General features: G+C 41.1%; 1 protein-coding gene across 5 annotated transcripts in view; it reads left to right on the top strand.

The window, feature by feature from the left end:
• Positions 1–510: 510 nt before the first annotated feature.
• Positions 511–15,226, top strand: part of LOC133650695 (RNA-binding motif, single-stranded-interacting protein 2-like) — a 124,299-nt gene continuing 109,583 nt past the window's right edge. The window contains exon 1 of one of the 5 annotated variants that reach the window (XM_062048273.1): positions 511–770. In XM_062048273.1, coding sequence (XP_061904257.1) covers positions 699–770 — 72 coding nt within the window. In that variant the 5' untranslated portion in view covers positions 511–698. The remainder of the gene's footprint in view (positions 771–15,226) is intronic. The other 4 variants (XM_062048264.1, XM_062048257.1, XM_062048249.1 and 1 more) reach the window with 4 other exon arrangements.

Raw genomic sequence — 15,226 nt, 5'->3', positions numbered from 1 at the left:
CAGGGTGTACACCGCCTTCCGTCCGAATGCAGCTGAGATAGGCTCCAGCACCCCCCGCCACCCTGAAAGGGACAAGCGGTAGAAAATGGATGGATTTCCCGCGGGCCGGATTTTGGACGCTAGAGGGCCGGATCCCGCCGCGGGCCGTAGTTTGGGGACCACTGGTCTAAATCAAGAACAAAGTCATTATTTTTTTTATATTACAAAAACAAAAATCTATAAAAGAAACAGTATCAACATTAATAATAATGATATCAATAAAAATCTAAAAAATCAAATGGATTCTTTGAAAGTTATGAATCGATTTTTATTTGGAATAAATGAAGATCGCGATTTGGATGTTAATTGATTTTCTTGAGCACCCCAATAGATACATTTTATTTGTACTTACTATTACTAATTATGTATGTCCTAATAATAGTCTGCTTCGGCCCCCAATTTAGTTTGGACGCACCGTATTTCCTACCTGAAGCAGAGAGCACCTGGAGCCGTGCGAAGGCGACCCAAGTGTGGGGGCGTCGACCACACCGTCCGTCCGTCCATCCCCCTCCAGTCTCCAGTCTCTCCCGGCCTGAGTGCTGTGGCAGCAGCACCACTCTCAGTCAAGCAGCGGGACTCCAGGCTCTCACTTCCCCAGCTGCTTACGTCAGCTGGCAGCCTGGGCAGTGCTCGCCGCTCCGGACATAGCGCCGAGAAAAATGCTGCTCTCCGTACCGCCAAGGGCAGGAATCAACCCGTACAGCGGCTTTACCAACAGAAACAGCAAAAAGGTAAAAGTCTTTCCCGCTTTTTTTTCTTGCTTTTTTTTTTCTCCCCCCCCCCCCCCACCATTTTAACTCGCTAGCGACCCGAGCGCGTCGCCGCGGAGGGGCTGATTGACAGGGCAGTGTCCTTGAGAGGCCACTTCTGTTGAACTTTTACTTGTTAATGGGTTAAAACCAGCTTCCATGTCCGTCTGGACATGGCTGGGTGCGGAACGGTCGGTTGTTTAGCGACGGACGTTGGTGTTTGTAGTGTGTGTGTGTAGGTCGCTTCACACACAGGCAGGATGTGGACGAGGCTTGACGGACTCTTCTTGGAAAAAGTCCCCGGTGAAGAGCAACTTGTGTGTGGGTGCTGTAGCGTCGAAGTGGGGGGTGGGGGGGATAGTAGTTGGGAAATGACAAAATAACCCCCCCACCCCTCGTCGCTGCCTTTTTGGCTTCTTTTATTTTTGCAAAGTTTGCTTTTGGTGCGTTTTTTCTTCTGGAAACGGAATATGCCCCACCCCTCCCAAAAAAGCTTTATTCCCAGAAATGAGAATCCTGTGGATACTGTTTACATTGACACTTTGAAACCGGTATAAACACTCCTAAGAGTCATCGCTCTAGCATGCAAATGTAATTATACCCAGAATTATGTTTGTCTGATTGCATTTTCCCCTCTTTACTGTAACCATGGGAAATGTTTGCAGCGCGCACCCCCCTTAGGTTATGTCTACACTAAGCCGGATAACCCCTTAAACGAATAATTATTTAGCCTAAGCCCCGTTTCAGCCTCACTAAACCAGCGTTTAAGGTTTTCCTCCTCTGACAATTTTTTACACTGGTAAGTGCGCCGTGTGTTTCTTGAATCTCCGGCTCTTAGCTTTGTATGGACTCATTGATCGTTTACAAACTGAGTCCGGAGAGGAAGTGACGCCAGAAAGACCGCACCCCACACCGGAAGTGACGTCAGAAAGAATGCGCCACCGCCAGCTTCATAATAAAGCGGTTTCGTAACTCGGAGGTAAACACTGGAAATATGAAGGCGAGTCATCCAGACATGCCCGTGTTTCTGTCGAGACGCTCGTGGAAATCACACATGAATACCTTAAAACATGGGTGTCAAACTCTGGCCTGCGGGCCAAAATTGGCCCGCCGTGTAAATTCACTTGGCCCTTGAGGCGATATCAAATTAACACTAGAGCTGGCCCGCCGATTATATACAGCGGCGGTGCCGCGGTAACACCGCATTCACCGCTAATTCTCATACTTGCCAACCCTCCCGGGAGACTCCCAAATTTCAGTGCCCCTCCCGAAAATCGTCACGTCTGCTTTTCATCCAGTCCAACGAGTGCTGGCCCAGTCACATAATATGTGCGGCTTCTGCACGCACACACAAGTGAATGCAATGCATACTTGATCAACAGCGATACAGGTTACACTGAGGGTGGCCGTATAAACAAGTTTAAGTTAATGTTGATATTTACCTCAGAAGGCTGCAAATAGAAAAGAGGCATTACATTTTTATTTAAACTGTATTTGATATGCCATTGATATTTTTTTATTATTATTATTATTATTATTTGAAACTCGATTTTGCATGTCACTATAAAGTTATATAAGCCTTGCTTGTTCAATATTCAATGCAAAACTTGTTTGGTTCCCTATTAAAAGGTTAATTTGTTCAACCATGGCCCGCGGCTTTGTTCAGTTTAAATTTTGTCCCACTCTGTATTTGAGTTTGACACCCCTGCCTTAAGAGAAAGCGATTGCAGCTATTTCGGATACAACCGACAGCAAGAGAACTTTTGAATGTCCAGGTCAGCTGTGATTCCACTTACCGAAAAACTTTGTCCATTTGTCGAAGGAGATTCAACGAGAATGCGGTCTCCTGTGGATGTGATAAAAAAGGTAGCGTTTGCTTTGTATTACCTGGCCGTCGAGGGAAGACTAACCATAGAAAACGGCGAATGCTTTTGGACTGGCAAAGCAGACTGTATCAGTTATTGTCCGCCATGCATGTCGCGGACTCAACGTCTAGGTCCAAAGTATATAAAGTCACCAAAAATTAATGGACAATGAAGGTGAAGGCAAAAGAATGATGAGTGTCCTGACCAGATATTTACATCCCTAGATTGATTGTTGTCAAATGTTCTTTGTCACATTGTGTACTTTCGTGTCCAATAAAGATTTGATTTATATATGATGTCTCAGGTGTGATTCACCACAATAGGGCCCCACAGCACACTGGATTCCAGTTAATTGAAATACCACAACACTGGATATTGTTCAGATAAGTTACATTTAAGAACTTACACACAAAGCAACACTGGAGGTGACTATAACGTTCACATTTTCCGCGCATGCTTATTAGGTCGGTGTGGACAAGGATAAGGTTAGGTGGGATTTACCCTGGATAACCCTGATAAGGTTATCCAGGGTAAATCCCACCTAACCTTATCCGTGTCCACACACAACAATGCCACCGTTTAAGACCCCCACTCCCCTCTGTCTGCCGGCGCAACACGACCTAGTATGCATGCGCAGAACATTTAAAAAAAAAAAATCCACCTGAGCGTCCATCTGCTCCAAACTCTCCAGTAGATGACTTTACTTCACTGTGAAGTTGTTGTTTGAAAGAGCTATATTATAAATAGTTTGCTGTGCATTTTACATTTGTTTGCTGTGTTTTGTGTGCAAGTTTTTAAATTACAATGTATCTCCTTTGAACAATATCCAGTGTTGTGGTATTTCAATGAACTGGACTCCAATGTGCTGTTTGGCCCTATTGTAGTGAATCACACCTGAGCCATCATAAATTACTAAAATCTTTAATCGACATGAGAAAGTAGACAGTGCGATTTTACAACAATTAACCTAGCGATCTAAATATATATATAACCGTTGTTGTGGGTGGACTCCGCCGTTGGGGTCTTCTTTCGTGAGATATGGCGTCAGGGGATAAGCTGGGCCACCCAAAATAAAAAAAGGGACCGGATCTTCATCTTCCAGCAGTTGTTTGGGACACGAGGAGATGGTTCCATCTTTAAGCTGTGCGCTAATGGCGGAGTTATTTCACAGTCACATCCATAAAGCAATATTGTTGGTCACACACTGCCTGTATCACATCCACGGGAGGAAGGGACAAAGTTTTTCGGTAAATAGAATCAGAGCTGCGAAAGTACTCTTGTTTGAGAAGTGTTGTATCCGAAAAAGCTGCAATCGCGCGTTTCCTTCACTAAAGATATTCATGTGTGATTTCCACAAGCGTCTGTACATGTAGAAGAAGGAGAAACATGGCATGCCTGGATGACTCGCCTTCATCTTTTTAGCTTCGGTTGTTATGAAGCTCGCTGTGGCGCGGTCTTTCTAGAGTCACTTCCTGTGTGGGCAGGGTCTTTCTGGCGTCACTTCCTCTCCGAACTCAGTTTGTAAACGATCAATGAGTCCATACAAAGCTCAGTGCCGGAGATTCAAGAAATACACGGCTGACTTACCCGTGTAAAAATTTGTCCGAGGAGGGGGACCTTAAACGATGGTTTAGTGAGGCTGAAACGGGGCTTAGGCTAAATAATTATTCGTTTAAGGGGTTATCCGACTTAGTGTAGACATGGCCTTGGTGTAAATGGGGCCTTAGAAAATATAATACAATTGGGGCCTCCGCTACTCCCCAGAAAAAAACAATCCTTTGGAGCATATTTCGTGGCACTCACTGCAGGAAGTATAGGCCTACTCAACAATTGTACCATGCTTGTGCCCACTTAAAGCTGGTTTTAAATTAAAACGTTCTAACCCAAAACATTCAAGACCACCAAGGGCTAGCATATATTACCTATTGTGGTTTAAAAGAACATATTTAACCAAATAATTCCTATATTTATCACAATTAGAGCTAAGGATGTCCCGATAAACGTTTTTCGATTTTTTGGTCTCAGATCCGATCCGATTTCGAGTCCCTATAGATCTGAAAATGTTTTAGAGCATGTAACTTAAGTAAACACAATATTTTTTGTAAAGCTTATCTTATTAACGTTAAAGTGTGCTAGTATTGTTATAAATCAGATGATTTATTAAAGTTTTGGTATTGAATTAATGTTTTTAACAAAATAAAATGGCAAATAGACAATAACTAAACAAAAGCAAAAACTACTACTTGCTCCCATTTTGCCCTCAGAGCCTTCCTGTATCCAGAGACTTACTCACCGAGCTTGTAAACAATAATAAAAACAACAAAACAATGATTTAAAAAAAATAAGAATTAGAAAAATATCGATCAAATCACTTTAGTATAGTTTATATATTAATACTGTTCTTAACTAGGTATCGATAGTGTCAACATCTGAATCAGTTACCCCTACTTTACATTGAAGCTTTAGCGGTTAGCTTCTTGTGTCGTCCTGCTCAGTGTGTGTGTAGCATGCTTAGCCATTCCTTTTCCTCAAGTCTAGTTGGGGGCGGCGTGGCACAGATGGTGGAGTGGCCGTGCCAGCAATTTGAGGGTTCCAGGATCGATTCCAGCTTCCGCCATCCGAGTCACGGCCGTTGTGTCCTTGGGCAAGACACTTCACCCTTGCTCCAAATGGGTCGTGGTTTGCGCCTTTCATGGCAGATTCTGCCATCAGTGTGGGTGAATGTGACGTATAATGTAAAGCGCTTTGAGTATCATTCCAGGTAGAGTAAAGCGTAGGGATGTAACGGTATCAAATCTCACTGTTTGATATTATCACGGTACTAAGGCCATGGTACGATATTATTGCGGTATATGTCATAGTGTATAAAATGAAGTGTCTGGAATGTTTAGGATAAACAGACTTTCTGTAATTAAACACAAACATAATGTTAAAATGTTTTAGTCATTTATTACTAAAAACAAGTATTTCTAAGTGCAAATAATTGTGCAGGAACATTGACCGTTTCGAGCAAATATTAAAATAATAACTTAAAGTTGATGTCTTTAAAGTAACAATGTAAAACATCCAGTGTAACAAGTACATCCATCCATCCATTTTCTACCACTTGTCCCTCTCGGGTTCACAGGGGTGCTGGAGCCTATCCAAGCTGCATTCGGGTGGAAGGCGGGGTACACCCTGGACAAGTCGCCACCTCATCACAGGATGTACAATTTAGTGTCTTTCAACTTTCATATTATGGAAGCAGTGTGTTCTACAGTGGTCATTTTTTATTTTCAGTCTGGAAAAAGTTTTTTCTTAGAAAATTAAACTAACAATATAGCTTTTAATAATGTAAATACTCCACAAACAGATGTTTGGCTTCGCTGGCTTAAAATATATTTTCTGTGTGACGGTTTATGAATTGGCGACTTGTGGAATAGGCTTCAGCCCCCCCTCCCCTGCGGCATGGAGAGACAAGCGCTATAAAAATGGATGGATTGAGATCAGATAACTTTTTAGTTTACTTGTATGTCCCGTGTTGAACATTTTTTGGGGGTGATTTCCCACTCTGCGGTGTGACTAAGCCGGCGGGCTCTGTGTTTCCTTGGAAACGCTTGAAACGAAAGTGGCACGCTTAGCTTTGCAGAACGCAGACTTTCTTACCTCCACCAAAGAGGTTATGTTTTCTCCAGGGTTTGTTTGTCTGTTTGTTAGCAACATAACTCGACCGGTTATAGACAGATATAATGTCAAAAAAACTATTCCTTTTATCTACGACGAGTACGAACACACTTCACTTCCTGCTTACGGCGTTCAACGCCACACCTGCGCAGAGGATTCTGGGAGATGTAGTTTATTCACAGACGAGGCCAACGCTAAGACGCCAGAAACAAACTACAATCAACCAAGTTTTTGTTTGATACTAGGGATGATACTCAAAACCGGTTTAACCCGGTTGTTCGATAAGAAAATAACCGAGTCCTCGGACTCGAATCCCTTTTTGAGAACCGGTACCCGTTATCGAGACCACTATAGTAAAGAAAAGAGTTGGAATCCCGTCCCGACCAGAAATGCTCCGTGTGACATCACAATAAATCAGTCACGTAGCTCAGTCATTAGGCGCAGATAGCGAAATCAGGAAAACAATGGACGGGAAAAAGCGCTCCAAGGTGTAATAAAGTTCAAAACAAAAGGTATAATCCAATGAATAACTTTACTGAGAGATTTGAGCAGGGTACAAACTCATGAAGAACACTTTTACCACCCACCGGAAACATAGCAACCAGGCTAGCAACGCACCTCTTTTATGGCAGCTGGCGCAACGTTCTTAAAGCAACCGCAGCACATACAGGGCGGCATGGCGTAGTGGGTAGAGCGCCCGTGTCAGAAACCTGAGGGTTGCAGGTTCGCTCCCCGCCTCTTACCATGCCGTTGTGTCCTTGGGCAGGACACTTCACCCTTGCCCCCGGTGCCACTCACACCGGTGAATGAATGATAGGTGGTGGTCGGAGGGGCCGTAGGCGCAAATTGGCTGCCACGCTTCCGTCAGTCTACCCCAGGGCAGCTGTGGCTACGAAAGTAGCTTACCACCACCAGGTGTGAATGAATGATGGGTTTTTAACATGTAAAGCGACTTTGGGTACTTAGAAAAGCGCTATATAAATCCCAGGTATTATTATTATTATTATTACATATATATACAACACATCTCCCTTTTTTAACTTTTGTTTTTCACACTGTATATGTGTTGTCTGTCTAATTATAAATAATGGAGACGAGGCGTGTTGGCTGAGTTCTTGACGTTTACTTTCACGGGTGACGACATGCAACAACACTTTTCAGGGCTACCGCGCATGCTCGTCACTCCCGTTGCATGATGGGTAGTGTAGTTGTTATATTCCCTAGCTCGTAACATCTTTCCCCCTATAAAGAAATAATGTTAACTCAATAAAGTGTATTTCTTTTTTTAGCTTTAACTTTTCATTTTTTAGCATTGTAACCACATTTGCAAACAACTTTTCTCTTCATAGAATTTTCTTTCTTTCTTTAAAGTGCAAAAATGTCAAAGCATCATAAACAGTTATGTCAAATAGCAGCAGAATTGCACTTTTTGGAGAGCTGTATTATTTCCAGTTTTGTGCCCAAGGGACTGATTTTATTTAACACTATATTATTATTTATACACCTATAGTGATCACAGAGACAGGTTGTTTTTGTGTTACTGTATATATTTGTTTTTCTGAAAAATCCCACTTAATATACAGTCAATGTTTATTTATTTTATTTTATTTTTTTAGGGGGGTAACAGTCAATATTTATTTATTTATTAGATTAAATTGTTTTCTTATATAATAAAAGTGAGCTTTTGTTAAACCAAATATTGTGTGTTTTTTTCCATATACAACAACCTATCTGGACTCGATAAGAGAATCGATAAGGAATCGGTTCGATAAGAGGATTCGATAATAGACTCGAACTCGATAATTTCTTATCAAACATCATCCCTATTTGATACTGTAACAAATCACGGTATTATTGAGAAGACTTTGAACCGAAATACAACGTTTATAATACCGTTACACCCCTAGTAAAGCGCTATATAAATACAGACCATTTATTATATTAGTCCTCATATACTTGGAAAAAAAATCCCGCCATCATGGTGGGGATTAGTATCTAGAAGTGGTTTTGCACTCTGGATAGATGCGTTCTTGCTCTCAAATTCGAGCTGGAGTTCTGGCAAGACTCTCACCTCCCTGGAATTTATGCGACTCCTGCATGTGTGTAACAAGGAATATGGAAATGTAACTGTGTCTCCTTAAGCGTGCATCCCTTTTTGGAGGAATATATCACGTGAGACCAATCTTTAGCAATGTAAACACTGGGTCACCACTGCGTATCAGCCTACCGCTGATCAATAATAAGGCAAATATCGGCCCCCGTCCAATCATGGGGCCGAGATCGGGACATCTCTAATTAAAAATTAAATCTGCAAAAATTGCCATTTCGGTAAATAAAGATGACTGACTTTCAAAACGGGTATTTTGAAGGTTGCGATATTGAAGTGAAATCATACGCTTTTCCAAACACTGCTTTTGTAACATAACATTTTATTAATGCGGCGTAGATCACATGGTGCGACCAAGAATAGGGCAGGATATAATGCTTGCAGCTCGATCACACGAGTGCGGCAGTCGAAACAGGCTTGTAGGCAGCCACCTATCCATGACAAACGGCAGCTTTATCACCTAAAGCACGGCAAGTTTAACTAGTGTGATTGTTCCGATTCGTGCACACTTCCCCTCTTTTGGCATGATTGGAGGAAGTGGGTGAAGGCTAGAAATGTAAAGATACGTAAAAAGTCAGGGCACAGCACGAATACATGCACATGCCACGTAACTAGGGATGATGTTCGAAACCGATTCTCACGGTTGTTCGATAAGAAAAGAACCGATTCCATGGACTCGAATCCCTTTTTGAGAACCGGTTCCCGTTATCGAGGCCACTATAGTAAAGAAAAAGAGTTGGCTCTTTATTCGAATCCCTGGGAACGAATCCCAAATGGGCAATGTTATGCCCATTTGATTGTAGACTCTTACTGACACCTTGTGGCGATATGAAAATACTACGCGTCAATAGTTTGGGCACTTCCGGGTTGACGATGTTAGTCCAGTTCATGAGACAATTGAGAAGTAGACACGTTGTGTTAGCTCTTATAAGCCTTGGAAAAGATAAGTCTGTAAGTAAACTGTTTAACTTGTTTATGTAACTCAATATTAAGGTGGAAAGTGGTTGAATTTGATAATAAGATGTTTATTGAAAAACGATTTATGTGCACTCTTTCAATGGATGTTTTGAGGACTTAAAATGGCTGCCAGTCGTGTATTTCCACCATCGAAATAGTTTCAACACTCAGAAGTATTTGTTTGATGATAGTATTGTATATTTGTGTGAAGCTAATATTTACATATTGTGTATTACATTTCAGTATGTTAATTGAATCACATAGCTTATACATTTGTCATTGTGTGTATTACAATTTAAAAAAATAAAAATAACAGTCCAGTGCAAGACAAAAGTAAAGATAGGAAAAGACAAAGCATGATCAACAACAATAAAGAGCCTAAATGGATTAATCTGCTTTGGAACTTTATTAGACGTCTTGGATTGTTTGTTAGCTGTCTGCCTGTGTGTGTAGTTAGTATGTTCCAATAGCAGCAGAAGTGCACTTTTTGGAGAGCTGTATTTTCAGTTTTGTGCCCAAGGGACTGATTTTATTTAACACTATATTATTATTTATACACCTATAGTGATCACAGAGACAGGTTGTTTTTGTGTTACTGTATATATTTGTTTTTCTGAAAAATCTCACTTAATATACTTTGGGTAACAACAGTCAATATTTATTTTTTTTAATTTTTTTTAGGGGGGTAACAGTCAATATTTATTTATTTATTTTATTTTATTTTTTTTCTTATAAAATAAAAGTGAGCTTTTGTTAAACCAAATATTGTGTTTTTTTCCATATACAACAACCTGTCTGGATTCGATAAGAGAATCGATAAGGAATCGGTTCGATAAGAGGATTCGATAATAGGCTCGAACTCGATAATTACTTATCAAACATCATTCCTAGACGTAACTATTTATAAAATGCGATGGCTACTCACAAATTTCTAATAACTGACACATTTTGTAATGGAAATTAACAGAAAGACTTAAAATAGCCCAAACGTTAACGTTTGTGGGCATAATGAAGACGTAATGCAATCTCTCCTTTCGCAAGTAATTAATGACGACTGCCACCTTGCAAAGTAGACATACTGGCGAGTCCGAGGAATAAAGGTGATTTGACAAGCAAACCGGTGGTATAGTATGAATAGTTTCTTGCATGTTTGGTTAGTAACAATTCTGTGACCCATGCTCAAGTTTGGCACGATTGGCGAGGACACAGCAAATTTACATGCTCAAGCACATGTCATATTATAGCGATTGTTCTTCACAAGTTCCTAAGGATAGCCGGACATTTGATAATATTGCTAAAATACAAAGAATCAAAATATTTTAAAAGCCAAGCTCCGCTCACCCGCGATGACTACATTTGTGTGCGTTATAAAGGTATGTCATTTAAGGAAAACTGGAATGTAAGAGTGGAAATAATCCAACAATTCAGCAAAATTGCAGTAATGTGGTTGTGTAGAAGTGACATGACAAGCAAACCGCCCGAAGCATGAATGCTCAGCCCAAGTCCAGCAAGGTGCGGGTGGCCTAGTGTGAAAAAATTATTTATTTTGATTCTGACATAACTGAAGTTACCTTAGTTTAGCATTGATTGATTGATTGATTGATTGAGACTGTTATTAGTAGGTTGCACAGTGAAGTACATATTCCGTACAATTGACCACTAAATGGTAACACCTGAATAAGTTTTTCAACTTGTTTAAGTCGGGGTCCACTTAAATTGATTCATGATACAGATATATACTATCATATATACTATCATCATAATACAGTCATCACACAAGATAATCACATTGAATTATTTACATTATTTACAATCAGGGGTGTGGAGGGGGTGGGGGGTAGGATATGGACAGCAAGTAGTGGACGTATAGAGAGAGAGAGAGAGAAAGAGAGCGAGAGAGAGAGAGAGAGAGAGAGAGCGAGATCAGAAGGCATAAGAAAAAGTATCTGCATTTGATTGTTTACATTTGATGATTAGCAATCCGGGGAGGGTGTTAGTTTAGGGTTGTAGCTGCCTGGAGGTGAACTTTTAGTGCGGTTTTGAAGGAGGATAGAGATGCCCTTTCTTTTATACCTGTTGGGAGAAAGAGAATGAGTTAAAACCTTTGTTACTTCGGAATCTGGGTTTAACGTGGTTAGTGGAGCTCCCCCTGGTGTTGTGGTTATGGCGGTCATTTACGTTAAGGAAGTAGTTTGACATGTACTTCGGTATCAGGGAGGTGTAGTGGATTTTATAGACTAGGCTCAGTGCAAGTTGTTTAACTCTGTCCTCCACCTTGAGCCAGCCCACTTTAGAGAAGTGGGTAGGAGTGAGGTGGGATCTGGGGTGGAGGTCTAGAAGTAACCTGACTAGCTTGTTCTGAGATGTTTGGAGTTTAGATTTGAGGGTTTTGGAGGTGCTAGGGTACCAGGAGGTGCATGCGTAATCGAAAAAGGGTTGAACGAGAGTTCCCGCCAGAATCCTCAAGGTGCTTTTGTTGACCAGAGAGGAGATTCTGTAGAGAAATCTCGTTCGTTGGTTAACCTTTCTGATTACCTTGGTTGCCATTTTATCACAGGAAAGGTTAGCCTCTAGAATGGAACCTAGGTAGGTGACCTCATCTTTGCTGGTGATAACAATGTCACCCACTTTTATGGTGAAGTCATTGACTTTCTTAAGGTTGATGTGGGACCCAAACACGATGGATTCTGTTTTACCCAAGTGTATGGATAGCTTGTTGTCAGCGAGCCAGGTGCAAGTTCTACACAGCTCAGCACTGAGGATTTTCTCCACCTGTGACTTGTCCTTGCCGAATACCAGCAGGGCAGAGTCATCCGCAAACAAAAGCAATTCACAGTCGCATGCCGATGACATGTCATTTATGTATATTAGGAACAGTAAAGGTCCCAATATACTGCCTTGGGGGACTCCACAGCTCACCGAGAGGGCGGGGGACACGGTGCCGTTCACCTCTACCACCTGCTCCCTCCCCTCCAAGTAAGATTGCATCCAGCTCCATGAGGTTTTGTTAAATCCGATTGCTCTGAGCTTATCCAACAGTATAGCGTGGTTAACGGTGTCAAAGGCCTTCTCAAGGTCCAGCATGACCATGCCGCAGTATTTGCCCACGTCCACCTCATGTTTGATGTGGTCGGTCAGATAGAGAAGACATGTGTCAGTGGAGTGGTTAGTTCTGAAGCCGGATTGGAATTTGTACATGAGTTTATTAGTGGCAAGGTAACTATCGACCTGTTCATAAACTATTTTCTCCATTACTTTCGAAATGGAGCTGAGAATAGAAACAGGTCGGTAGTTGCCAGGTTCCAATTTGCTTCCTTTTTTAAAGAGGGGAGTTACTCTTGCTATCTTAAAATCTTTTGGTACTTGGCCTTGTGTAATTGATAGGTTTATTATGTGCGTGATGATCGGGGCAATGATGGAGGCAGAGTCCCTGAGGAATCTGGAGGGAATATTATCAAGGCCGGTGGCCTTGTTAGGGTGGAGCGCGCTCAATTTTTTAAACACCTCATCAGCTGTGACCATTTCTAATTTGAAATCAGCGTTGGAAGATTAAAAGGTACATATTTTTCTCAATTACTCTCAAGCTGCAGCACAGGGCTGCCCCTGCTTAAATTGGAATCCTAAGAAGAATTTTATTTGGAGCCCCTCCACCCCATTACAACATTTTTCACACTTTACTTTATGTAAAATGATTTTTTTCTTTTGTAATTAAACTTGAATGCATGTAACTGGATGCATGTATTGTACTAAAAGAAATTTATAAGAAATAAATATTTCATAACATTTTGTGTGCAAAATAGTACATTAATCATAAAACATGAACTTGCTAAACTTAACTCTGAACGGGACACCAACTCAGTACTATTGTCTTACAAGACAAGCAGCAATGCCGTGCGCCACGGGAGACATTTAAATGCCTGAAAAAATGTGTCATATTATTATTATCAGTTACGTAGCAGGAAAATAGTAGGAATACATCTGGGGTAAAATTTCATATAAGGCACTCTGTCATTCATTAATTGACATTTTACATGCACTTCTTCACGCAAAACGAGGCCTTTCACGGATCACAGCCTGTTTCTCTCCAATGCATGCATGCGTTGAGTCTGTGAACTTTCAGGTGACATTTGCAATGTAAAGTGTCATTTCGTCTTCTTGCGATGGAGGCCTGGGCCTGGCTGCTGAACCTCCCAGATCTCATTTGTGTCTGCGTGAGGAGAAGTATTAGGTTTCCATTGTCTGTTCTTTGAAAAAGAAACACATGTGATTATGCAAGGGCACTGACAACACTTGAGTAACTCTTCCTTCCATACATAATCAAAGTGAATTATTTTGGGCACGCCAAGTTGTTCTTTGTCACTATTTAAAAATAGACATATTGTAGTAAAAATAGTAAAAAACTGGCAGTTTCTAGGAAAATAACTCACCAAACACGTTTGCAGCATATCCTACTAGAACTATTGCTCCGTGACATATTAACTGTGGCGTTTTGCTTGTTGTCAACAAGCAAAATGGCATGATGTCACTCCATATCAATGCCATCTATCAATACATTTTTTTAACCACTTATCTTGGTCAAGGTTGTTATGAGCTGTAGTTGATGAAAGGCAGATTACACTCATAAGGCACATACGGTGGTACCTCAACCTACGAGCACATTGCTGTCCACGACCAAGCTCGTAAGTTGGAATACTCATCTTTTAAAGCAGCACTTACAACTACCGGTAGTTGAATGACACCCCTGTTATGGTCTGAGGGGGTCTGTATCGCTCTCACTGGCACTTAGCAGGAGAAGAAGGGTGGCAGTAGCCCTGCCACACAAAAAACTACAAATATGCTGACTTGCTTTACAGCATACGTCACTCACCCTTTCCCATTCGTTAAAAAGACGGAAATCAATGCAAACGCCTGTGTGTCGCCAGAAAACTAAAAGAAGAACACTTGCGTGCAATTACTGATACCATGGCAGAAGCTGTTAAACAATTAAAGAAACGAGAAGTTTTGACTGAGGAGACCAAAATAAGAAAAAGGGAGGCTACCCGGATAAAAAGACAATCAAGGATCAACATTGGCTTGGCTTTCACTCGCTGGCGTGAGCTTATAGATGAGGAGGGATTTCCGATTGATGCTGCCTTGGCTCTGTTCCTGCTGTACTTGTAAGTAACTTTCGAAGCTCAAATCAAAATGATGCTAATGTTAGCTACATTTACGTGGTAGCAATAAATAGCCACCAGCTTGATATTTTGCAGTTCCGTATACAGTACGGGTTTATGCACTAAATTAGTCAGATTTCCCGAATAGCTCGGCTCTAAATAAGCCTCCTACAGCCAATGGAAACACATTAATTTGATCGTGTTCAGTTTTTGAAAAGTCGGACTAACACACCTGGTTTATGCACTTGGAAACCAGATTTTAAAAGGCGGTTTTTGCGGTATATAACCCGGAAGCAGATACCATTCAATAAAAACTACAACAATTATAATGAAGAAGAGACTGTTTATTTGTTTCTCAAATTAAACGAACGGAACATTTTCAAGTGCATCGATGGTAGAAACTGAGATTTATTTGATAAGGTAACTAAGGAAATGTGGAATGCCAGCTTAATGCAGGCTCCCAAACAAAATATGAAAGAGAATAAAGCACATATTACAAATTACAAGGAACAGTATCCAGGCTGGACACGAACGGTCTTTTCTTTTGGATTTAAAATTATTCCATCAATCCACAGAGCCTTTGCTGCTTTATGAGTGAACTCCGAGACATTCATAAGTTTTGTTTTCATGATTCTCGGTCCAAAAATTAATTTGAAAAACTCTCTGCCGTCGGTCTTACTTCGTAAGACGTTC

This window comes from Entelurus aequoreus, linkage group LG01 (assembly GCF_033978785.1).
Source record: "Entelurus aequoreus isolate RoL-2023_Sb linkage group LG01, RoL_Eaeq_v1.1, whole genome shotgun sequence".
Taxonomy (NCBI): domain Eukaryota; kingdom Metazoa; phylum Chordata; class Actinopteri; order Syngnathiformes; family Syngnathidae; genus Entelurus; species Entelurus aequoreus.
The sequence above is the reverse complement of the archived record's forward strand: the minus strand, read 5'-3'. Positions and strand labels throughout refer to the sequence as shown.